Genomic DNA, 25,204 nt, shown 5'->3' with positions numbered 1-25,204 from the left:
CCTTTGGCTGAAATGTTGACGGTGCAGACTTTTATCCTTAGATTAAATTTACTACGCTTTACCTGCGGTGAAAACAGAACGGGAGAAACGGCACGTAGGCAACTATTTATCTTTTATCATACGGGGGTGATTCGTAAAAAAATTACAGGAAAACTTTCATCAAATTGAATCAGATAGGAAGTAATTATAAACCACTCAAAAGAGCATTCCGTTATACATTCGGAATGGGAGACAACATAACGCGAATCAAACACAATATTAATTATGACCGATATAATGTTATGAAGATTATCAGCTAGTTTGTTAAGGAAAGAATAATTGGTTTGCGTCCAACCCATCGGCATCAGAGAGAAAAAAAATTTGGTACCACCTCATAAATTCAGTGCAATGATTTCCTGCAGCCTGCTACAGTACCAGTACGATACAAGATTTATTTCAATTCAACCTTGTGGTTGCAGGAAAAGTATTAAATTATTTGGGAAACCAATAAATCATGCTATAAATAAAACCTGTTATATTTTAAAATTTAAATATAAACGCGCTAGGGTTCAAGGACAAATATTGATCATTTCCAGGAAATAATCAAGATCTTATCTCCATTTAACATTTATAACCTTGTTATAGAAGAAGTTTCTTCCATAGATTACTCTCTATGATTACTAATTTCCAGTCTGTGGTTAGTGTTTTGATGTCTATGCAGAAAATTTTTATTTTCTGTAACGCCAGTCACAGAATTTGAAGTTCTGTGAAATCCAGAAACAGACAGAAAGCTCAACTTGTTCAAAGAATAACAAAGTTAATGGCGTAGCGTGGGGAAGACATAGATTTAGTGAAATAACTATCTAATAAAATAATACTTTCATTGAGTTGTACCTAATCAATAATTAGGTATATGGAATTGAACAAATCGAAAAACTTGACTATATGTTAGTAGAAGTGTTTAACTCATCGTTGTGACCGGCAAAAGCTTAGGCTGAAGCAATGGCTGAAAACGATATCGATTTATATGCAGACGATATTGATCAAGAATTTGCCCAGGTAAAGGTAAATGAATGTTTATGCTTTTATTGTGTACTGTTTTACCGAAATTCACTGTGCAGTTGATTTTAGAAGGTACCAATGTACGGATTATAGTGACGACAAAGGCGTGCTTAACGTTTGGATATCATTTAGTGTGTAATGAGGTAATTAATTCATATCAATATATTTCAGGAAGAGTTTGGTGGTGATAATGTTGACCTTTATGACGATGTCTTGGCCACATCAGGAACTCCAAATGCTGCTGACAAAACTGTTGCTAATGTTTCTGGAACTTCTAACGAAGAAACCAATGGATCGGCATACTCTACACAGGGTAACAATATCACTCCAAATACTGTGGGACGTAGACATCAATTGTATGTAGGAAATTTAACATGGGTGAGTGAAATCTAGTTCGATGAAAAATCGAGTGTATTCTGTAAATTTGTCATTTTTCTGATTTCAGTACAATTGAACTGTCGGTGAAGTGCATTTCGATGAAATTGTTCAAAATAATATGACAATTCATTTAAATATAACTGTATATAAGACGACATTACTCATATAACTATGGTTTCGATTGATACTTCTCTTTGTTTATTGAAACATTTCAGTAGAATTAGAATTATGCCATTCTTCTTCAATCATCACATTTCTGTTGATTTCAGTGGACAACCGATCAAGATATCGCCAATGCTGTAAGAAACGTGGGTGTGAACGATTTCAACGAGGTGAAATTTTTCGAGCACCGAGCGAATGGTCAATCCAAAGGATTCTGCGTCATTTCTCTCGGCTCGGAAGCCAGCATGCGTCTGTGCATGGAGCAACTTCCCAAAAAAGAGATCCATGGCCAAAATCCCGTCGTAACCCTTCCCACCAAAATGGCCCTGAGTAACTTTGAAAGTCAGTCTAAAACCCGACCGACACCTGCCAATAACAATCCCAGATCCCAACATCCCAGTCATTCTAACAATAACCTTCCCCCAGGTCCCCACCAAAATTTCGGAGGCAGAATGCCGATGAACGCGCCCATGCGAGCCCCCATGAATCCGGGGGGGCCCAGGATGCAGGGGCCCCCTCCGGGATACAACGGTCCACCTCAAGGTCAACCGCCCCGTTTCCAACCCCAGCCCCAATGGAACGGGCCCAGGTTCAATGGACCCCCGCACAACATGTCTCCCAATATGGGTCCGAACATGAGACCTGGTGCTCCTCCACCGGGGCAAGGACCTCCGAGGCCGCCCATGGTGAGTTATTCGATTTATCTCTTGTCTATATTTTTGTTATTTGAGCTTTTTCCATTTTTTTTTAATTGTGTATTTGGCAATTCTAAATTTTCCGTTGTAGTTCCAAGGTCCGCCTCAGGGTCAAATGCCCCCTCGCGGTATGCCCCAGCAGGGTCCGCAGCCAGGCCCGATGCGGCCTGATTGGAACCGGCCGCCGATGCAGCAAGGATTCCCGCCCCATCAGGGTCCCCCGCACATGCAAGGGCCTAACATGGGCCCGCGAGGACCTCCGCCTATGGGCGGGCCGCCGGGTGCCCCGCCGCAAGGTCCGCCGCAGGGACCCGCGCCCCACGTCAATCCCGCGTTCTTCCCGCAGAACGGTCCCCCTCCTCAGATGCCGCATCCGGGCATGCAGAACGCGCCCGGCATGCCGCCCCAGGTGCCGCCGCAAGGACCGCCGCATCATCCGCCCATGGGCCCGGCCAGCGTGCCGCCCCACGGACCCTCTCACTACGGCCCGCCGACCAGCATGCCGCAGCCTCCGTACGGCGGGCCGCCGCCGGATCATCGTCCCGACATACCGGCCATCAGCGAACAAGAATTCGAAGACATCATGTCCAGGAACAGGACAGTGTCGTCTTCGGCCATCTCCAGGGCGGTGTCGGACGCCGCGGCCGGCGAATACGCGAGCGCCATCGAGACCCTGGTCACGGCCATCTCCCTGATCAAGCAGTCGAAGGTGGCGAACGACGACCGATGCAAAATTCTGATAAGTTCGTTGCAGGACACGCTCAGGGGCGTGGAGGACAAGAGTTACAGTTCGGCGAGACGCGAACGGTCCAGATCGAGGGACAGGTCGCACAGGAGACCGAGGAGGGACAGGTCGACCTCGAGGTACAGGGAGAGGAGCAGGGACAGGGACCGCGACAGGGACCGCGAACGCGACAGGTACTACGCCGAGAGTTACAGGGAGAGGGACAGGGAACGCGACAGGTCCAGGAGTCGCGGCGATAGGGACAGAGAGAGGGAGTACAGGGAGAGAGACCCGGAGGAAGGGTGAGTGTTCTTTGTCGTTTCTTGTGGATGTAGAAGTTGAAATTATTGATTGATACCTTTCGAGTCGGATGAGAAGTCGGAAAGAAAATGAACGGAAATGTCGATTTTTAATCGAGGAAGAACTCGGTAATAAATAAATTTCACAAAAAATCGCCTTCGTGGCATATTCGAAATGGCGGAGGTATCATTCCCTGAAGTTCAGCGCAGTTTCAACAGGGATTTGTTGTGAATTCAATTTTTATGTAATAGATTGAAATCTTTTAATACTAAGGGTAATGAGAGTGATTTTATTTTCCTCAATTTCATTTATTGGTATGTGAAACACCCTTTGAGCAGTGATGAAATCTTTTATGATTTACGTCTGGTTTCATAATCAAATTTACTTTAAGCTTATGAAACCGGCTGTAAGGGCCCAAATTTGAACCTTGCAGAACTCCAATTTTTTTTCAACGTGGTATGATGTTTTCGAACTTTGGGTGGGTATTGTACATGGTGGGTCTTTGATATATATAAGTTGTCAAAAGAAACTTGGGCACTTGGGCTGAATGCAACTCTGTTAAAAAGATGCACAGATTTGAATTTTACACATGTGTAGTGTCATGTTGTCATAATGGTGTCATAATGGTGTTCTGTGTTTCTCAACTTGGCAAAGTTTGAACATTCAGAGAAAATATCGTTCATTTATATGAAAATGAACATAAACCATTAAGTAATGGGTTATGTTTGAATCTGGTGAAAACAATTGTTAGATTAGAAAAGAAAAATAGAATAGCATCAGATCTGGGGGTGTATCATATTTTATGTGCAGAGATAAGAAAACTAAAATGATGAATATTATACTTAAGTGAAATTATTAATATAATAAATAGCGAATTTTTTTTGGAGTTAGTCAATATGACAAAATGATGCAAATTAATACAGATAGGTTACTTACGACTGAATATGTTAAATTCTCTTAACAATTTTGAAATTTTTTCATCAGTTCTATTCGATATTAAATAGATTGTTATCAAATTTGTTATATTTGGATAATAACAAAAATTATTTCAAAATCTAATCTAGTATTATGCTGTGTTGTTCAATGACATACGTTTAGTTTTCACTAGAATATTATGGCAATCGAATAAATATCATCGAAAAAATGGTTTTTATATACAGGGTGCGTCGAGTAACGTAGCCTCTCTGCTAGCTTACGATTTTTTCAAAATTCTCACGATAAAGAACATTTTTGTGTATACCTTGGTTAAATTTTGAAGGAAAATTTGTTATCCTTCAAACGTCTACTAGGCCTCGTTATTTGGAACACCCAGTATAGTGGATGAAAGTCATTATCGATTTAACATCAATGAGCTCATCATGATTGAGAAAATGAACTTATGCAAGATCCAAAATACTCAAATATTTTTCATCCTTGCTTATTTTATGTTTGGATAACGATAATTTTGTTTAAAATATCCTAAGTTATAATGAGAACATTAATTCAACTCGAGTAAAATGTCAATCTACTCTGTTCTACAACACAGTCGTCTAGAAAGAGTGCCAGGAACAAAAAACAAATATTCTGGCTTGTAAATTCATTCTTGACACATTAAAGTATATTTCGATTGGTTTTATGGCAGTTCCATGGCCTGGGAAAGACCTAAATCTTTTAATTTTATTAGTAATAATTCACTTCATAAAGATGGAACATTTTAACCAAAGTCAGGACCGAAGTGTCAAATTGGAGTTCCAGGCTTTCTCAATAGATGTCTGTGCTTATAATAAGCTCCCTCACGCACACCTCATAATTGGTAGTTTGAGGAGAAATAAAATAAATCTTGAAATTAATTTCTAAAAATGCTGATATTTTTCCACATTTTCGGAACAAAATATTATATAAGCTCTTTTTTCTTGTGTTAGACTCGACTGGATGCGCTCAACTACAGACCAGTCTAACCTTAGCCTTATTCCATATATTTTGTTTCATGTTATCACAACATACTGATGAGACTACATACAATAAATGTGAAAATAATGATATTTAGATGCATTAAAACCATTAATATAAATTATCAAAAAATACTTTTGTATTTTGTTGATATTCATATGGATGAGTTTATGCATATAAATAATATTGTTTTTATATATTCATTGAATTCATTTGAATTCCTGCATTATTTAACACGGGTTATTTCTTTACAAGAATGTGTTTTGTACAAGTCTATCCTTACCTTAGTTTGAAGCTGTTCATTTTAAATTGAAAAAAAAATTGGGTAGGGTTTTTTGTTGCCAAATTGTTGAAAATTTTAGCCAGTAATAGGATAAAGAGTAAAATGACTTTGAAACGAGGGTTGGTATTTACGCATTGAGAATAAAAAGAAAGTTTTTTGTTTACATGGAGTAGGTTGTTTTTGTTTTGGGAAGGTTTACACGATCTTATAGTGTCATTTTTCTGGAGTTTTTAAATCGCCTAAGTCGAAGCCAGTATATTAAATCCACCGATTTTCTGATTCACTTATATTTAATCTGGAAATACCAGTGTCACCAGCTTTCGATACATAAATAGCAACCCTTATAATAGTTGGTTATTTATTTTTTTATCTTACCAACGGGAGTTTTTAAATTAATATTTTTCAAAATGTTGATTCAGATTCAAACTTGTCTTCTGTTTATGGATTTATTTTGATTTAATTATGAATTTCGCAAATTCAAATATGCCCAAAAAAGGTTGAAAAAGATAACGAAGAAGTTACTGTTAGAATTCCTCATAGTTCTATTCAGCAAAGGTTCATGTAATAGAAAAATTACATTTGCTATATATTGAAATATAAAGCTTTTTCTTTGGAAAATGAGTAATTCTTGTTTGTGCATGATAAAAATTGTTGAATTGATTGCATATAACTACATTCATAACTTAATCAAAAGTTTTTTTTTAATTTTTGTCAGTTAATGTTAATATTTCTTATTTTTATCGATATTTGACAGTACTGAAATAATTCTTGCATACCTTGAACTATCGGTTTGATTATGTAGAAAATTTTACTTGCTGTTCATGACGGTCCAATTTGATTTAAATAAAAAGTACCTCATTTCACAAATCTATATATTTATCAACTTCTATTGAATTGATGTAGCCGATTTCACTCATTGTGTGAAGATCTTATAATATTTTTATTCAACTTCTATTTTTTTTTCTTGTGCTATCTTATCTAAATCAAATTTGGCTGTCGTGAAACATTAGTTTGTATCGATGTAATTCGTTAACGTCTTCATTCATAACTAAGTAGTTGTATTTTCGACTTTCTTAGAGCAAGAGTACCAAGAACAAGAAATAAATCGCCTTCCGACGTTGTGGATGCAAGCGGAGAACCCGGTAAGTCACGTTACTACGAGGAACGTTACAGGGAAAGGGAACGAGACACCGGACGAAGCAGGGATTCTGAACGGGAGAGAGAAAGGGATAGAAGGGATGAAACTCACCGTTCACGTCACTGACTCGACTATCAGTTCTTCTCTGAAGTAAAAAAAAAATACTAATTTGATTTAAAAAAAATATATATATTACTGTCTTACGTTTTAGAAGGTATAGAATTTACGTTTACTCTTGATGTTTGTGAATTTAAGTAAGTCAAAATAGTTGATTTCCTGAAGAAAATCTGGAATGGAAGAAAGAAGACGGCTGCAAATGGTTCAAGATTGTATGGTTTTTAGAGAATGAAAATATGATTCAGAACATTGATTTGTTGTTTTACTTTAAGACCAATCTATTTCGATTATTCCTAAACAGGGAGAAATAAAAGCAATTTAGTTTGTTACTGCCTTGTCCACCATTTATCCCTGCTTTATTCTGTTGAGAATGTTCAAGTGAGTCACTATTTGATTTTTTAACGATTCACAGGGAGAAATGTGTAGTTCTAACTTTTGTATTTTCTGAATTATACACAATAATATTAATGATTAATCTTTTTGATTATGATACTAATCCACAAAAAACACATAGTTTGCATTAAATTGTTTCTCTGGGAAAAATATTCATTACAATATTCTCATTGAACCCAACTGCTAAACTGAACTAATTTTTAATGAATAAGAGTAAAGTTTATTGTTCCTTATTAATCAATTTTTTTTAAGTTTAATATGGTCTAGGGAAAATTGTGATTATATTTAAGATCATTGTTTTTCAACAACAATTCATTTGATTTATGTAAATTTTCAATTTCGTTTGAGCTCAGAAATGATTGTTGACCGAGTATATTTGTAACTACTCATGACGTTTATATTTTTCCAAGTATGAATGAGTCAACTCAATAAAATTTATCGTCACAAATTTTTTACAACATGTTTGAGTTCTCATTAAAAAAAAAACTGATAAGATTGCACAATTAGAGTGCCAAAAATGTAATATATTTATGATTGTATCAAGAATCAATTGTTGAAATGGATGAATGTTACATTCTAGGATGCTGAGTTGACCTGAATTTCTTTTATCAGTAAAATTTATGTTTTACTGCAAAATCATCTATGTTTAAAACCAAGTAAGTATATTCATAAAATTTTAAACTATTTTTTGCATTTATTCTTTTTTCATTGTGGTCTATTCTTGTGTATTTTATTTCTTTGATTTCTTATGTGGTCAAAATTACTTTTTTATTCTTATTGTTGTAAATCGAAACTTGTTTTATTGTTTCAAGTGAAATCCAGTTGAGATTTTGGTTTTCTTGTCACTTTAAATACTTTGTTTTGTACAGAATCGAAAATTGTTCCTATACCATACAAAATGACTTGCAGTGTGAGTTTAAAAAATTCTCTGTATGGTGATGGTAGTGTTAGCAGATTTACTGAGGGTATTCTTTCAAATTGAGGTCTTTTGAGGGGTTGTTATGATTGATTTTTTAGTATAATCGATTTTTCTACTTATTTCCACAATGCCTATTTTAAGTGGTTTGTAATACTGTTTGGAAAGGGGTTTCCAATAATTTTTCTTAAAAATCTTTAAAACTCAAGATATTGGGGATTAGACCAAACTCTCGTTGGTAATATTCCTTGATAATTGAGTTTTTGTTGATTTCATAACCATGTCGTGATGTTGATGTTTCAATACGATATTAATGTCTCTTTCATGATGATTGATGAGTTTGTTAACGTTTATTTTTATATTATCAAATGTTAAAAGGTTTAAAAGAACAGTTCGCAGATATTTTCGATAATCTTACATGCTGAGAAACTTTTTTCTTGTTCGAAACTTTACTGTGTAGAGTTTCTTCTATTTATTCCAAAGAATTCTCTCAGTTGTTCCAGTAAAGTTTTTGTTGTAAAGTAATTATTAATTATCAGAAAGAATAGAGGAATATTACTATAGTTAGCCGATTCAGTCATTTGTGAAGTTACTATTGAATTTCATGTAAAATATTTATCGGCATCTTCACTTTTATATATTGTTTTATACTTGAATGACTTTCAGGCAGAATTTGACCTAAGGTTCGCAAATCTTTCGCTGGAGTTACATTTTAAGGCTGTTTAAATGAGAATTTCTGCTTGATGTCTCCAAAAAGTTTTGTTTCGAATTCAGTTATGATTTTTCTGGCATGATTTTACGTGCCAAGTCTCACTGTAATTTTGATTCATTCCATCATTTGTTTAATGTCCACTCGATAGAGCTCTCTTATCAATTAGTGAATTTCGTAACACTTGTACAAAATGAAAGACTGGATTCAGTGATATTTTCGGCTGTGAATAATTCGATCAGTATTTTTTTTGTATACATATATATTTCTACAAATATATTTTTACATAATATTCAAATTTTCATTTACAAGGTTCGGTATACGAAATTGATCACGAAAACGGAATGATTTATTGATTCGGGGTGCAAATGGTACAGATGTTATTGTGGAAATGCGTACAGATTGCATGAAAAGCATGACCACATTCCAGTTGTCGTATCTGTTTCAAAACGGGATGTTGTAACGGTGTTTCGCAGTGTCTGCAAGAACCGCAGGTGAGTTCCTTCTTTATAACTGTAGCTTGGACGTTATTTTTATCGACTTTGCCCATTAGGAATGTACTCATGGTGTCTCTGAACTGCAACGAATAAGAAAACCTCGGGTGAGATTTCTCGAGTCTGCACATATTGAGGTGGAGTGGCTGTCCTCAAACTTGCTGAGTTAAAAAGAATTTTTTCACCTGTACATGATGCTGACATTGATTTGGGTGTTATTTTTCTCACGCAGTAGTGTGGCTTATGCCAAACTTATTCCCTAATTGCCCAATCTCTAACTACAGAAGAAATCTCAAAATTTTCAGGGTTTTCGTGTGAGAGCTTAAGTACTGACAAGCATCAACAAGCCTTAAAATCTAAAATTTTCAGGTTTTTCGACTAACCAGAAACCGTTTAAGGGAATAGGGCATGAGTAACCAACCAGAGTTGACTAGACCTAAGCGTTCGTTTATGCTGGCCGATAACTCGTGGAGTAAACATGAAATAGTTATAGGCCAAAATAAACTAGCCTTAAAATCTTGAATTTTTATGTTTCTTGACTAGATAGAAATCATTTAAGGAAGTAGTGCATAAGATATCGGCTAGTGTAAACTATGACTAAGGGAGGGTTGGTTTAAGCTGGCCTGTAACTTTTGGAGTACCTAAATATGAAAATTTCAGGTTTTATGAGAAACGCCTGCGTATCAAAGTTAGAGTTATAGGCCAGCATCAACTATCCCTAAAATCTGATATAATGTTACTTAACCAGACAGAAAGATAAGGAAATAGGGCATAAGTTATCGGTCTGAAGAGTAAACTACGCCTAAGGGAGGTTTCGTTTATGCTGGCCGATAACTTTTGGAGCAAACATAAGAATTTCAGGATTCTAGATGTAAAACGGTAACACGCCCGCGTATAAAAGTTGAAGTTATAGGCTAGCATTAACTAGCCTAAAAATCTGTAATTTTTAATAAGTTGTCGGTCAGATGGGAGGGTTTACGCTGGCCGATAACTTTTGGAGTAAACATGAAAATTTTCAGGCTTTTAGACGTGAAACGATAATATGCCAGCGTATAAGAATTGGAGTTACAGGCCAGTATCCACTAGCCTCAAAATAAAAAATTCAATATAGGGCATAAGTTAGCATAGACGAATCCTTATGCCGGCCGGTAACTTTTGGAGTGAACATAAAATTTTCAGGTTTCAGGTTGTCAAACAAAAGTTGAAGTTATAGGCCAGCATTAATTAGATCGATTGAAATTTAATCTGGGAGGATTCTGCTTCTTTTGAAACTAGCCTTAAGTTATGAAATTTACGGTTATAGGGCTTAATTTATCGGCCAGCATAAAACAAACCATTAGGTTCAGTTTATTTTGAAGCAAACATGAAATTTTCGGGTCTTTGTATGTTAAAGGATGAAAGGCCCGCGTATTAAAGTTACAGGCCAGAATCAACTAGCCTTAAAATCTGAAATTTTTGTTTGTTTTTCCACCACTCTGAAACTGTGCAAGGGAATAAGGCATAAGTTATAGGCCAGCATAAACTAGGCCTAAGGGTTTATTCTGGTCAGTAACTTATGACCTATTGCCCAACACATATTTTTATATTGTGAATAGGCATTAAGTTACTGTTCAGCATAAACCAGGCTATGAGATTTCCAAGTTGGTGATCATGAATTTCGTAATATTTACATTCTTTTTAATTGAAACAAAAGTTTTTACAATAAGGCTTTTTTCATGACATTTTTCCCTGTCATCTTACCTCTGCCTGTGTGTTGGCACTGTTGAGGAAGTTGAGAGCCATTTGTATTGAATTTTCCGCAGTCTGTTCCTTGGCGCGAATCTCTGAAAACACGCACGCCAAATAGAACTTATCCGTCAATGCGTCTTTTGGAATGTGCCGTTGAAAATCCGAGAATATCCTCAAGACGTTATCGGCTCCAATCAGTGGTACCAGGGCTAGACCCAATTTTTCCCATTCCGGAATATGATCAGAGTACGAGACATCAAAATCTGTTCCGCAGTTCAAACATTTTCCCTTTTTCAACTCCAGGAACAGCTTCACCAGGTCGTAGCAAAAGTTATAAGTTATGTGTTTCTTGAATTTTTGGAAGATGCTGATGTACCCAAATTGGAGTATGACCGGCAAATTAATTTGTAGATCTTTATTTGTCGTTATTTGGTTCAACTTGTGGAGCCACAAGTACGGTTTCTTCTTCAATAAAATCTCGTCTTCGCAATATTTAATGAGTGCTTTCCCGATTTTATCATACTTTGGAGAACCGGTTTTTGAGTTTGGTAAAGGGAATGTGCAATTTGAGTTTGAGCACGAGTCGATTTTGATACCGGCTTCCACATTCTCATAACATTCTTTTAAAAAATCCACAGTCTCCTTTTTCAACTGAACCAATTTTTTGTGGCCCCTTTTCAGGTCGAAATGATGAAGGTACTCCTTGTAACACCAATACATCTCCACCTCGACATCTTTCGATTTTTTATAATCGATGAAATCGAAAAAGATTTGAGCCATTTCGTCTTCGTTCAATTTTGACAACATTGCGGAGAATTGGGGCATGTATATCACGTTGCAACTTTCGAACAGTTCGTATTTTTTGCACATCAGTTCCATTTCTTCGCTCAGTTGTTCTGTTTGTTCCACTTTCGGCTCTTGGTTGGAATATTCAATTTTCGGATCCTCCACTTCTAAGAACTCCCTCAGACTTTCCTCTTCCCATTTCTTGAATTCGTTCAGGAGGTTCGTGAATTGCTGCGCCAATTCCTCGTCAATTTCAGACATATTTTGTTCTAAATTCGTTATTAACTTAACATTTGGCGAATGCTTCAACCAGTCCATAGTTGTCTTTCGGTATCTTAAAAGGAAGCGAATTCCTGCGCTGTATTGTTTTTTAAAGTATATCTCGTCCATAAGTTCCTCGAATTTATACAGGTTCAGTATCAGGAGTTTCCCCGAGGAAAACCTAATGAATAATTTTTTTTTAACCAACCGTACGTCCATAGGTTGATTGCTAAAATAGTGAAAAATTATCTTTCTTTCTTCTGGATCTACGATGTAAATATTTTCAGAGTTTGTGATGCACAGAAATTTCTCAGAAAAAATCTGGACTTTTCCAAAATTAAGTCTTTCTTCATTAGGCGTATTCAATTTCTCAACTTGTAAACTGTCGTTGGTTCCTTCTCCAAACCTCAATATTTCTGTTATAAGTGAATTAACACCCTTATATTTCTGGGTTGAGAAAACATCACCTCCAACATTAGCCTGCCATAACCTCAAACCTGGCCGACTGCAATATAAATTGACTCCTCTGGCGTTGCACAAAAAACATGCCCCATAGCCTTTTGCTGTTTCTTGGGTGCCTACTTGTTTATATCTTTCTTGTTCTTGGTTACAAATATAGGTTTTCTTATCAGTTGAAATTAACAATAATGGCGATAATACATCTATTTGAATCACTCTAGAATGTAAATCCATGAGTGAGACATAAGGTGTGTGTAGTAACGAAAGCATCTGAAAGCATAAAATATTGAATTCGCAAGAATTCGAAATTATTCAGAACACTATTAAAATTTACTTACTAGTTTACTCTTAATAGATAACACAGCTATTGTCCCTTCACTATCACCAATATAAGCTTTATTGTTACCTTCCCATTGCACAGCTGTGATTGTTTTTCCTTTTTGCTGATTAAAAATATGAGTTTGATACAGTTTTTCAGAGAAACATTTCTCAAATATCATTATAGATCCAGTCTCGTCAGAAAATAGGATGTTATCCTCGTTTGGTGAGATGGATATCACAGTTATGGGTTTAACCAGCTGAAATTAAAACGTCCATTACAAATTGCTTTTTTTTTATATTTTCCACTCACATTACTAGGAAGGACTTTGATACACTTAGTGATGTTTTCTATATGGTAAGCATACAAGCTTCCAATATTGGCACCGAACACAATATAATGTTTACTGGCATCATAGGCAGTGAACTGTAAAAATAACATGTTATTGAGTTGAAAAAAGTAAAACATTTATAATGTCTTTTTCAAGTTACCTTGATCCGTTGTATCTTAAAGGCTTCCTCCAATAAGTGCTTGAAAGTACGACTATATTCCACCACGAAATACGTATTTTCCGTGCTTTTATTGCTTCGGATAGACATTTTTTTTGGATCGTCTTTGAAACTAAACCCACATCTATTTTCAACTAAAACTGAACAACAATAATCATGTAAGGATTGAGAAGAAATTTAAAAATATTTAAGGTTAGGTAAAAACAAACTGATTAGCGAAGCACAGAAGTCATTATTTCTTCATTAAGATGTTATTAGTTTAGTATGAAAAGCAGGAAGTAAAAATCATATTAATTTTATTACATTATTTATCACAGCTCAAATAATTCAAGCAAAACAATTTGATCTGTTATTTTATCAACTCCTACTTAGGTTCACCAAAAAAATAATTTGACCTAGACAAGGCCAAGAACCATTATCAGGAAAGCTGCAAGTAAATTTGAATTAAGAGGTTCATGGTAAAACAATACTCGTATATCTGTCTTATACTATATTACAATTCAATAAATACATCTCAACTTGATTCTAATTGCTTTTGATCCTCATTCACCAAATGTTCTGGTAGTTTTTGAAGCTCTATCTAGAATGTAAGGTGGTGAGGAAATTAAATGATTAAATGAGATACAATACTATTTACTTACCATGGTAGCCTTTAAGGCTACACCTTCAGGTAGATTTCTCTGAATATATTCAAGCAATGTAGAAGCAGTAGATTCAGTTAAATGTTTATAGCTGATGAAACTATAATAAGTTCTAAACTCGTATTGAACCCTGTGTTTCTTATAAATATGTACAGACTTAAGAACTGTGTATCTGGTATGTGTAGGTTTACGTAAATGCCAACTGAAAAAAATTTCACAGTATATTTACACCAGACCTCGAAACTGACCTTACGTTTGTGATTGTATATTCAAGTGATTTCCTGCTGTCTTCGCAAATTTGATAAAGCTATTTAAGACTGCAGGGTCGTTCCCACGGAGCTCCACTTCCACTGTTTTGAACAACTTGTCTAATTCTTCTTGACTTGTTTCCGCTACATTTGCAGCTTGAGTTAAAGTCTTGAAAGGAAACTGATAACCACATCTGAAAATATCGCGTAATAAAGTTTGTCTACACAGTCCAAACATTTCGAATATTTTTTATTTTTGGATAATTTTTTTAGGTTACTTTGTTTCTAACCTCACTTAATTTATGGTTTTCTGTGATAGATGACATAACCTAACATTTATAATGACCAAAGTTCCTCTTTGTAATAACATTTATTCATATATGAATTATTATTTTTTCATCATCAGATTCAAGAAACGAAAATAAGTAAATTCTGAGTAGAAATGTAGGCTTTTATTTCATAATTTTGATTCCACTGACTTGACTTATCTATTTTCCTGTTCTCTCTGGTTTGATTAAGTCAATGGTTGACATACAACGAACCTAGATTTATCATAGAGAAACAATTAAAAACAAATAAATTAAACAACTCAACAAAAATAATCTACAATACAAAATTTCTAGGATTATGGAAGCAAAACCTTGTATACTGATTTTAAGTAATACAAATACAAAACCACAATCCCTCCTAAAATTGATATCTAAATCAACATCTATCGATGAAGATTCTCCAGGAAAAGTAAAATGCAATTGGTTTATAGATTCTAAGTATTATACTGCAGACGTTTGTCTGATGGGATTAGAACGTGACTTCGAAAGATCTGAGGACTTCAATGGAAGAGTGGAAGCCTTAATCGTTCATGTAGATACAAATAGAAAAACTGGCCTTAAAGATTTAAGTGCTTGGGATAAAATTTATCAGGATTGTGATCCAGAAGTCAAACTCCTAGTAGCCAATTACTGCAATGAAGATACAAAAATCACAAAAGAAAAAGCCATTGAATGGTGTCTTGAAAAAGGATATGAATTTATTGAATTATACCCCACATGTATAAATGACGATAACATAGCCTCAAATTTCGAGGAAAAGGTTGGAGTTGAAAGAATAATAGAAGCTTTGTATTCACATACCTGGTCGAATCTGAAAATGAAATCGCAACACAAAAAAGGAACATTAAATAATGAATGTCCTAAGGAAATGAACAGGGAAAAATTGGATGGGTCTATTTCGGATGATAGTTGTGATGACTTTACAGAACTCTTCTCTCAACTACAAACTATGAGGGAGAGCCTGAATTCTTTACCTTCCACTCAAAGAAAACAATGTGCCGAACAAATGGTTACTGCATTTTGGAAAGCAATAGGTGGCGATGAAGAGGAATTATCTGATTCATAACACCAAAGAAGTTTCATCTATGCATTCAGTATTTTGCAGTGATATATCCAATAATCCATGAAATATTTTACTTTATATTTATTGTCTAGTCAAATTTTAATCTCGCCCAAATTGGGATGGTTTTATGCCGTGGGTAATTTGACATTAAATGTTAAACAAAGTAAATTTAAAATATTATTTTGAAGATTATCGTATATAATATTGTCAGATGGATTGCTGAGTACATTTCTCATAAATCATAAAATAAAAGCCACTGTAGATTGGTACCAAAGAAGTTGATAAAGCAAATTTGAAGGAAATATTTTATTTATGGCAATATATACTTTCTTTAAAGAACAAAACCCCAAACCCCCAAAAAAATTACCCATCTAGTTATCTTTGATATTTTGACAGTTGAGGTTTGTGTTGCAAAATGTCAATGTTTGAAATTCCATTGCCTACTTTCAGTCACTCTAACGTACATGTAAAATTAACTGTGCGGGGTTATTTGAAGAAAAGTCTATAATTCTTTTGAACACTTTTAAATTCATTTTGAGAAGAAATAAAACAATATAATAGGAAAGTAGAACATGTTCACACTTCTAGTAGAGTTGTGATGAGGGTCACAACAAATGAGTATTTTAACAGTCTTGAAAATAAGCCAACTTTTTACTTAAGATAAGTGCAAATGGCCCATTGAAATTAATGGCAACTGGAGATTTAGGAATCCTCAGAATATCTCCATATGTTACTGTTTGTCCACATATTACTCGAGAAAGGGTTGTAACTCTCTGTCGTAGTTACTGAATTTTCGTTATTAGGCCCCTGAAAAATTAAAGCTATAGAATTGGCAAAGCGTTTTAAACAAAATTCTCTAACCCCAGTATTTTGATGTATATTTTGAAAACCTGGAGGAGTCCTTGTGGGTAAATTGAATGGCGTCCATTGTTGCCAGAGCGTGGACGAATTTGATAAATAATCATTTTGTCTGTTGTTTTGTACTGGAGAAGGCGCGGACAATGGACTGGGATGGCTAATTGTTGGAACCCCACCTAAGAAACTTGAGCTGTTGTCCCAAAACGTATTTGAGTGCGAAAAGCGATTCTGAGACCACGAAGGAACGTAATCTGAAAAAGATACAACGTACATGAAATGAAGCATTGAGATTCAAAAATCCTATATACTAAAGTCACTTCTCGATGAATACGAGAAGCGAGAATTAAAGAGAGTCTTTGTATTTGTTGTATTAAATTTTCTTTCAGGTAATATTCGAAATTTTAAAAGTAATCCGAAAAACCATAGAATATACGGTATTTGTCTAACTTTACGTTATACGTGAAGTTAGCTCGAGAACGGCCTAGACATGGGCGGAACATTCGACTGGGCATTCACGATTGGAAACGACCAATGACGTGTCGTTTTTGCATTTTTCAAGGGTTTTTTAGGTTCTAACGGATTTAGCTATATCTCTTTGCACGTTTTCGAATATTTTTTATGTGTTTTCTCAATTCAACGTGTCGCATTCGCCGAAAAAGTGTATTTAGCGAACCGGAATATCGTCATTTCAAATCGAACGTACTAACCTTGTACAGAAGACATTGCGTTTGTGTTATTCCCCCTCAATAAGTCATACTGGTGATTTTGATTCTCCAAGGGGTTCCTCCAAGTACTAGTTGGAACGCTATTGGAGAAATTCAATGGAATATTCTGAGATTCATGGTTGGGACCCATAGAGAAAAAGCTGTTTATCGTCTCGTTTTGATGTTCCTGCGAAGAGTGGTGGTGTGTGCCGCCCCCATTCGACCAATAGTCGACAGGCCTGGAACCGATAGGACCCAACTGTGTCGTGGTTTGATTATGCGTGTCGACATACAAAGATGGCGAGTTGGTCATATTTCCAAGCCGACTGTTGGACAAACCCTCACTTCTAGCGACAACATCACTGAACGTAGCGCGGTTGTCAGTCCATACCCTAGTCGTCGGGATTGTCACACAAGGATGAGCGTTTTGATGCTCCGTAGTTTTTGTGTTAGGTTTCTCTATCGTTTTTTTAGACGGTGTATTTTTTTCTCTGAATTCTTTTCCCCATTTCTTTTTACTTTCATTTCTGCCGTTGCCCGTTTGGTTTTTGCTATTATCAATGTGTTCTTTAGATTTAAGTGGATTTTTAACAGATTTCTTTTTTTCCGTTCTACTTTGCGGTGGTGCTTGCTCTCTAAAATTCTCCTCTGACGGTGTTTTATTACATGCGGTTTCGGGTTTATTTGTCTTTTTCGAACTCAACTTATTTGAACATTTCTGGTTGGTATCTCTTGCTTCCTGAATATCATCAGCATTACAACTAGATTCTGTTGTTGAAGATAAAGTTTCTTCTTCAGCTGGCGGTTTATTTGTCTTCTTAGAGCTAATTTTCTTATTTTCCTTATTATGACTAGATTTTTTTTCCTCCTCTTTATCTTTCTTATCTACGACGATACTTGTCTTTTGTTTAATACTCTCCACAACTTTTTTGGGAGCTTCTACGAATTCCGAACAATCGTTACTGTTCCTCTTACCCAATTTTTTCTTTATTTTCGGAATCGCCGGTATCAGAGCCGGACTGTGTTCCGTTTCACTTTTCGACTTTGACGGTTCCGCTTTGCCGGATTGTTTCGTTTCGGGTTTAGCGACGTCGTTCGTCGTCTCCGCCTTTGTATTCTTCACTTCCTCCCTTACCTGTTGACCGACCAACCTCAAATCTAAAACGGGTTGAACGGTCGGTCCGCTAGCAATGATTATATCAATCATTTGTTTCTTGATTTTCTCGGCGTCGAAGACGGCTATGAACAATATGCAGATCGAGGTCAAGGACATCAAGACGGCCGTGAAATAACCCACGTACCACTCCCAACTTGGCCTTGGTATCATGTTGGAACACAGCGATATATAATAGGATGGAATGGTGGCTTGCAGGGTGTAATTCATGTAACTGTTGCAGTCCGAATCTATGATCAAAGAGCGAACGACTTTCGCTAGGGTGAAATCCGGCGTGAATTCTATATCGATCTTTTTGGTTCCGTTCGCGAGCAGAAAAAACGGCATGCAGTTTAAAACCTTAAAACCATATCCTTCGCAAACCGCGTCATTTATGTAAAAGTTTTGGATGATCATGGGAATTTCCCCGGTGTTCCTCGCCGTAAACGATCTTTTTATCGCTATGTTCGGGTTCTGATACCTGAAGTGCTTGTCTCTCTCGCACTCTTTGGCATACTTTTCCGTGAATTCGAAAAGTAGGGGCTGCGAGGCCCCTGGCCTCCTGTTTCCGAACCTGAAAATGGGCTCCGTGCTCCTCCCTTTAAGTCTCAACACTTCCATCACGGTCAGGTTGTTCCTGAGGAAAAGCAGCGTGGAGAACTCCCCCACTTTATCGCCGAGGAATCCGATCGAGAGCGTGTAATTTTCGCCCGGTTTCAATATCAACGGTATCGTCGAAGGGTGCACCTTGATCCCCATCTTATCCAAGAAGTTTTTGGGCGTGAGGCCGTTCTTCACGAAGAAGAAGTTGTCGGAATTCGAAGAAGGAAAATATTGGGGAAGACTCGCCGATGGCAATCCCTCGTACAGAAGTTCGATGTTTGGATAGACCCTGTCCAGAAGTATCTGTATCATCAACGTGTTACTCGACGGATTTTTTATGGTTATGTTTCTATACGCCACGTTTCCAATTTGAGTGAGAGGAAATGAAATTACGGATTTATTATCCGAACCGCCGTGAATCAGGGTGGGCCAGCTCATCTGGACTCTCGTCTTGAAAATGTGACTTCTCACTTCCGAGGTGTCCAGACGCAGGGTAAGATTCTGCCATCTCCTCATACCATTCGAGGTTATGTTCAGAAATCTGTTATAGAAGGTGTTGAAGAGATTCAGGTCGAAGTTGACGACTGATTTCGGCAACATCAGAGTTTTCAGCCACTGATCTGTAAAAAATAAGGCCGTGTTGCTGTAAAGTAGGTTTATCTTAAAGATTAACGTTAATTTTTTATTTGATTTCGTTAGGAACTTACTATATAAGTCCTGATGTAATCCAGTGTAACATTCATTGCCACAACCGATATTGGGGTTCAGATATAGATGACCAACAATTTTTGTGGTATGCGGTAAAATATGACCGTTGTGTCTACCATGCAGACGGGGGTCAGGCGGTAGGCTTATTATATCCTTTATTACCATAGGTTCGTTGAAAGTGGAATACACTTTCAGTGGATGAGAACAGATTTTTCCCTGAAATATTTATAAAACCTTCATGCAAACAGCAGTGAATGTAGAAAAATTATTGATGTAACTTTCATTAGTTAATATTCCTTTGAGGATTACCAAACGACGTCATTTCATCATATTCTCTGACTTTTCCACAAGTTAGGTTAGGATTAAGAGCGACAAGTGGACTGTCCATAGACAACCACTTTCTCAAGGTCTTCAGGAGTAAGGACATAGAAGGATAAGTAGTGGACAAGGTTAAATATTAGGTTACGACATAGAAGGATAAGTGGGCGGCCACTTTGACGAGATCTAGCTCGATTTTCTACTCACCGGAAAGCACTGGTCGAAGACCAAACGATCAGGACCGATTTCCAACTTTCCAGCTGCCACCTTGAACTGAACTGGAATTGACAGATTCTCGTAATCCGTCTCGATCTGGATCTCCCCCCAGACGTGTCCCTCGTTGTTGGCCGTCTGCACCACCAATTTCAAGATGGCGTACTCGTTGGGTTTGAGGGTGTTCTGAAACGAAAAATGCACTTTGGAATATGCGGCGTATTAGGTTTGGTTGATATTCTGCAAACGAACGTTGTGGTGTGACGACATTCAAATTGTCCTTTACTTTCAACGTTTAACTTGGCTGAAAATAAAATAAACGTAGGTTTAAATAAATGTTCGTAGGGGTCTAATAATCAACAGAATGTTGTAGAGTTTTCGCCTGGGTTTCTACACCTCACCTTTTTGTACTTCAGCGGAAAGGATCTTAAAATTGGAGTATTTATTCTTTATTCATACATTCATAATCCTATGTACCAATCTACAAAACGGGACATGTGAAGAAACCATCGCAAGCTGTCTATTAACATCAAAATATTTGTCGGCAAGATATATTGGAAATTCTGAGAAACCCGACGTGGAATTTTGTAGATGTAATAAGAAGGAAGGGACTTCTTGAAGAAATGTCTTCATATTTGTTCACGAGAATGAGCAATATTCGATATTTCACAAGTCAACAGAAGAAACCATAGAATTCACGTTAGAGTTCGGCTAACTTCAAGTTATACGAAAACTGTGGTTCGCATCGATGGCACCCAGGGGTGGGTAGTACCGATTCAACTCATCGATAGCGAAGGGTAGTGTTTTTGGACTCGGTATTTATAAAATCTATTTTATTATGTTTTTCCTAAGGAAAATCGGCCCGAAAAGGTGTATATCCTGCTTATCTGTATCTACTAATTTTTTAAGCACAGAGTGTGTGGGGCGAAGGGGAAAAATCAAAAGCGAGGTTAAAATCGATCATAGACAAGGGTGGGTTGTACCGATTCGAGAGCATAGATGAGTGTTTTTGGCTTCAGTATTTATGAAATCCATTTCATTATGATTTTTTTAAGGCTAATCAGCGGAATCCACCACGAAAGGTGGATAACTCCTACCAAATCTATATGTTTTACCAATCTGATGGGAAGCATTACCCAAAAAGTGTTTCTAGCAATGAAAAATATCTACTGGCTAACTAGTTAATTCTACAACAAACAGAGATAATTAAAAACATGCTAAAAATATTTTGAGGTTATCTAAAATCCTTTATTCAAATTATTAGTGATATTCTGTAAAAACCACACAGAGATCTCGTCGTATACTCACACAAACATGAAGATTTTCGAAAGAACTCTGAAAGAGTGCAGTTTTGGGATTCTCTTTACCGCATCCAATGATTGTGGTACTCGTCAAAGGAATGGAGGTTTTTATCGCCCTCACTTGTATATTCACTGGATTGTCATTGAGGACCAGGAAATTAACCTCTTTCTTTGTGTTAAAACTTATAAGACCCACATCGAGGGAATAGTCTTTACTCTTGAATGGTAAATACTGAAAAAAAGGAGTGATACTTTTAAAAGTTCGCTTCTTTTCGTAATTTTTGTGTGAAAACTTCCATAGATATGTATTAATTACCAATTTGAGGGTTCCTCCGTAAGTTAAAAATGGTATATTGACCGTGGAGATGTTGGACACAAGTTGAATATAGGAATTCACTTGTAAATTCTCGAGCTTGATACCCGGTCTGAGGTCCGAAGAGAATATTACCGCTTCTTCTTGCGACTTCAAAGTGAGGGTCTTGAAGTTGTGTATCTGTCAAAACGGCATGTATGATTACGTCATCAAAGGCTCAAGGAATACCAATACCTTGAAGTACTTCTTGACCTCCTCCCCCAGTGTGAGATTCAAGATTTTGATCGAAGATTTGAACTCGTTTTTTATTTTGAAGTGTCGCAGTGAATTTTTTGATTTGTCGTTGGTGAAGTACTTGGTGGATTGGCTATCGAACACCAGACCCCCTTCGATGGCTGTTAGATAATAAGGAATTTCAGCGGTGCTCTTTCCGTTCCTGTATTTAACCACAATTTTACCAGTGAACTCTTGCAGCTTGAACGCTTTTTTCCCTGAAATTAGCGATAAACAGAGGATAACAGCGATGACTTTCTACTTGAAAATAACTCACAATCAAGAGTGAGGTTAGCAATATTTGCACAGCCACCTTTGGCCTTCCCTGTAGGAATGACAACTGACGGAGCATAATTGACATCAATGGCCTTGGATTTTACCGTTATGCTCTGTATCCTCACTGGTTTTGTGAAAGGATTATACAGGCACAACTTGATGGTTCTAGGTTCATCCATCGTTCCACCAATACCAAAATCAACATAACCCTGTGGCGAAAATATCCCTCCTCTAGGCCCGACTTCCACTTCGAGGGGGACAACAAGTATCTCCTCCGTTATGTTCAATTTAATCCTGAAGAAATGGTAAATTTTGATTAAATTTTAGGGATTCATCTTTCAACCGATTTGATTTACCAACCTTACGTAAGCAGTGTGGTTCTGTTCCGTTTTAGCTGTAAATTTAACCCTAATCACGGCTTTTGTTTCAAATGGTGCAAGTTCCCAGATGTTTTTTGGGCCTTCTCGGTCCCCCGATGGAAGCTCCAAATGAAAATCGCCCCCACTAGTATAAACCTCCAAAATCTACAATAAATCAAGCCATACAAGATCAAATGCATATTCCAGAAAAATTAAATTGAACGACCAAAAATTGACAAGACAGTTACAAAATATAACTATGATATATTTGTGCTGTTGCCAAGATGTTTGAAATGACAGATACAAAACATAACCTTATTACTGATGATATTGCCAAGATAGTCACAATGACAATAACAAAAGATAACCGATGATCTTTGTGATGTTGCCAAGATGTTTAAAATGACAGTTACAAAATATAACCTATGTTATTTGTAATGGGGCAGAGGCGTTTAAAATGACAGTTACAAAATTTAACCTCCGCTATTTGTGATGTTGCCAAGTTGTTTAAAATGACAGTTATGAAATATAACCTCTAATATTCAAGAGAAACTGTACTATATTGAATAGACCCATTCAAAAGAGGCAAAAACCTTATTGCATTTGGTTTACAGTTAATAAATTGTGAAAAATTTTACCTGAAGTGGTTCAGAATGCGGATTATGTAAATAAATCAAAGGTCCAAACGTTGCATTCACAGGCAACTTAATATCTACTATCGGACGTAGAAAGTATGGGCTGTAAATGCTCACTCCTTTCACCTAAAACACATATTGAAAATCTATTGATTTTCATATGTCCGTTAACAAAGATATACACACAAAATTCATAAAGTTTCAACATATTCAAATGAGAACATCAAAAGATTGAGATAGCCACTGTACAAAGCAATTTGAAATCATCAACATACATTGTACTTGAAGTGGCCACTTGTAGTGTGGATAAATAAACAACTCTCTATGTAACCTTCTTCTCTACCAAGGAATACAACATCAAAGCTTGTATTTCCCATCGGAGGAATTTTCTGAAAATAAATCAGCATTGGAAAAAATAAATTCAGTACAAAGCCAGTTAATTATACCTTGTCATGGAAAAATGAGCTGTGAAAATGTACTGTACTTCCAGATATAGACGTCATGTCAATACTTTTATTTGTATCATAATTGAACAAATGAACTTTTTTAATATGGGGCACCCCCAGTGGCCTACAAAACAAGGGTTATCAATAAAAACCTTGAAAATTTGGATAACATGCATACCTCTGCCTAAAATCCAGAGTGGCTGGATCGAATTTTATTTGAAACTTCAAGTTATCCCCAACATAATCAGATCTAAAAGAAACAAAGTCCTTGATTTCTATAAAAGGACATCAGCAAGACCAACATATGGTGAGAAAAACATGAGATATAAATAACCTGTGAGAAAATCTTATCAGGTTTTTATCACATCTGTTGAATGCAGTTCGTTCTTCGAATGCTCACCTTGCATTTTCTCAAAATGAATTATCATTACTTACCGTAAACCTGATGATATTTCCTGAAATAATAAAGGACATCAGAAATCAATCAGGTTTCTATTAACGACAATTTTTTACCCTCTGTATGAAGGAGAAGTCATCAAAATACCTTTCGCTGCTAGTGATGTATCCTGAAAAAATTATATAAAAAAGTGTGCAATGGCTTTTCCAAAGATCTAATATTACCATGGCCGTTGTCTTGAGTTGTTAGATGTGTTTTAGTTACCAAACTCAGTAATCCCATGGCGAGAATATACCAAGGTATCGAATACTTAGCCATTGTAACATTTACGTGTATCTTTTCGAAAATGTAATTCTCAAATAACACAAGCACGGAGGTTTCATAAACAATCTTCGATATATGTCAGGTGCGAACGAAAATATAACCATACTCTGTCAAATTCCGATACTAGCTCTTTGCGATGGTCTGTATTGTGTGTTGCCTAATATCCGATGCCCTGGAAAATTCAACGCTGCAATTCACCAATTGTTGGCCAGGGCCGGCCTGAGCTCAAAATCACATTCCTACTTTCGGACTGAAATTCGAAATGTGATAAGTGAAAACGGCAGCATTCAGCATTCACTAGTAAAATTGAATTGGTTGGGTTCGGGGAGTAGTATGTATTTCATTTGTTGCGATTATTTTACAACAAAATTCCAATATGAACGGATTTTTACTCATCATTATGAAAATGATCATTGCTGGTTGTACTTATTTCAGTTTCACTAAGTATATAATGAATTCAGTGAACTTTGTAGCTATGTTTCTGGCAGAACAAAGTTGATAACATTTTAATAGCCAAATTCACGTCTTATTCGAACAATGAAGTTCTTAATTGGAGTAGATAAACTATGAGATTGAGGAAAAGCATGAAAGTACGATCAGTCTGTTATGCATGGTCGGTTAGTTACCTTTTTAATTATTACAGGGAATCCCGCAAGTATTTATGTGATTATTCCGAGATACCGTGTGAGAGTGAATCTTGT

The 25,204-nt window shown here is 36.4% G+C and overlaps 6 protein-coding genes across 9 annotated transcripts in view; 3 read left to right on the top strand and 3 right to left on the bottom strand.

Annotated features, from left to right (window-relative positions):
* Positions 1-754: 754 nt before the first annotated feature.
* LOC123309293 (cleavage and polyadenylation specificity factor subunit 6) lies at positions 755-7,020 on the top strand. 2 transcript variants are annotated; one of them, XM_044892331.1, is made up of 5 exons: positions 755-1,038; positions 1,213-1,419; positions 1,689-2,267; positions 2,368-3,302; positions 6,590-7,020. In XM_044892331.1, the coding sequence occupies exons 1-5, from the start codon at positions 982-984 to the stop codon at positions 6,774-6,776; spliced, it is 1,965 nt and encodes a 654-aa protein (XP_044748266.1). In that variant the 5' UTR covers positions 755-981; the 3' UTR covers positions 6,777-7,020. The 2 variants fall into 2 exon arrangements, with proteins under 2 accessions (XP_044748266.1, XP_044748265.1); XM_044892330.1 differs by having other exon boundaries at positions 755-1,044.
* LOC123309292 (Hermansky-Pudlak syndrome 5 protein homolog) lies at positions 6,732-13,559 on the bottom strand. 2 transcript variants are annotated; one of them, XM_044892328.1, is made up of 5 exons: positions 13,324-13,558; positions 13,145-13,258; positions 12,852-13,091; positions 11,020-12,783; positions 6,732-9,362 (listed from the first exon to the last, which is right to left on the bottom strand). In XM_044892328.1, exons 1-5 carry the CDS (start codon positions 13,429-13,431, stop codon positions 9,135-9,137), a joined length of 2,454 nt encoding a protein of 817 aa, XP_044748263.1. In that variant the 5' UTR covers positions 13,432-13,558; the 3' UTR covers positions 6,732-9,134. The 2 variants fall into 2 exon arrangements, with proteins under 2 accessions (XP_044748263.1, XP_044748264.1); XM_044892329.1 differs by having other exon boundaries at positions 9,289-9,440; positions 13,324-13,559.
* The window catches only part of LOC123309294 (arylsulfatase B-like), a 30,950-nt gene continuing 14,930 nt past the window's right edge, over positions 9,185-25,204 (top strand). The window contains exon 1 of the mRNA XM_044892333.1: positions 9,185-9,279. The gene's annotated coding sequence lies outside the window, so the exon portion shown is untranslated. The remainder of the gene's footprint in view (positions 9,280-25,204) is intronic.
* Positions 13,819-14,547, bottom strand: LOC123309297 (28S ribosomal protein S10, mitochondrial). 2 transcript variants are annotated; one of them, XM_044892335.1, is made up of 3 exons: positions 14,236-14,547; positions 13,983-14,184; positions 13,819-13,921 (listed from the first exon to the last, which is right to left on the bottom strand). In XM_044892335.1, the coding sequence occupies exons 1-3, from the start codon at positions 14,466-14,468 to the stop codon at positions 13,856-13,858; spliced, it is 501 nt and encodes a 166-aa protein (XP_044748270.1). In that variant the 5' UTR covers positions 14,469-14,547; the 3' UTR covers positions 13,819-13,855. The 2 variants fall into 2 exon arrangements, with proteins under 2 accessions (XP_044748270.1, XP_044748271.1); XM_044892336.1 differs by having other exon boundaries at positions 13,819-13,917.
* Positions 14,752-15,924, top strand: LOC123309296 (alpha- and gamma-adaptin-binding protein p34-like). Its single transcript, XM_044892334.1, has one exon. The coding sequence runs from the start codon at positions 14,858-14,860 to the stop codon at positions 15,623-15,625; it is 768 nt and encodes a 255-aa protein (XP_044748269.1). The 5' UTR covers positions 14,752-14,857; the 3' UTR covers positions 15,626-15,924.
* Positions 16,131-24,610, bottom strand: LOC123309291 (transmembrane protein 131). The gene is made up of 17 exons (XM_044892327.1): positions 24,404-24,610; positions 24,296-24,348; positions 24,218-24,237; positions 23,961-24,032; positions 23,783-23,906; positions 23,612-23,725; positions 23,340-23,462; positions 22,703-22,866; positions 22,344-22,636; positions 22,028-22,284; positions 21,797-21,973; positions 21,488-21,712; positions 20,174-20,365; positions 19,648-19,864; positions 17,188-19,560; positions 16,484-16,731; positions 16,131-16,429 (listed from the first exon to the last, which is right to left on the bottom strand). The coding sequence occupies exons 1-17, from the start codon at positions 24,495-24,497 to the stop codon at positions 16,325-16,327; spliced, it is 4,851 nt and encodes a 1,616-aa protein (XP_044748262.1). The 5' UTR covers positions 24,498-24,610; the 3' UTR covers positions 16,131-16,324.

Source organism: Coccinella septempunctata, chromosome 3 (genome assembly GCF_907165205.1).
Source record: "Coccinella septempunctata chromosome 3, icCocSept1.1, whole genome shotgun sequence".
Lineage (NCBI taxonomy): Eukaryota > Metazoa > Arthropoda > Insecta > Coleoptera > Coccinellidae > Coccinella > Coccinella septempunctata.
The sequence above is the reverse complement of the archived record's forward strand: the minus strand, read 5'-3'. Positions and strand labels throughout refer to the sequence as shown.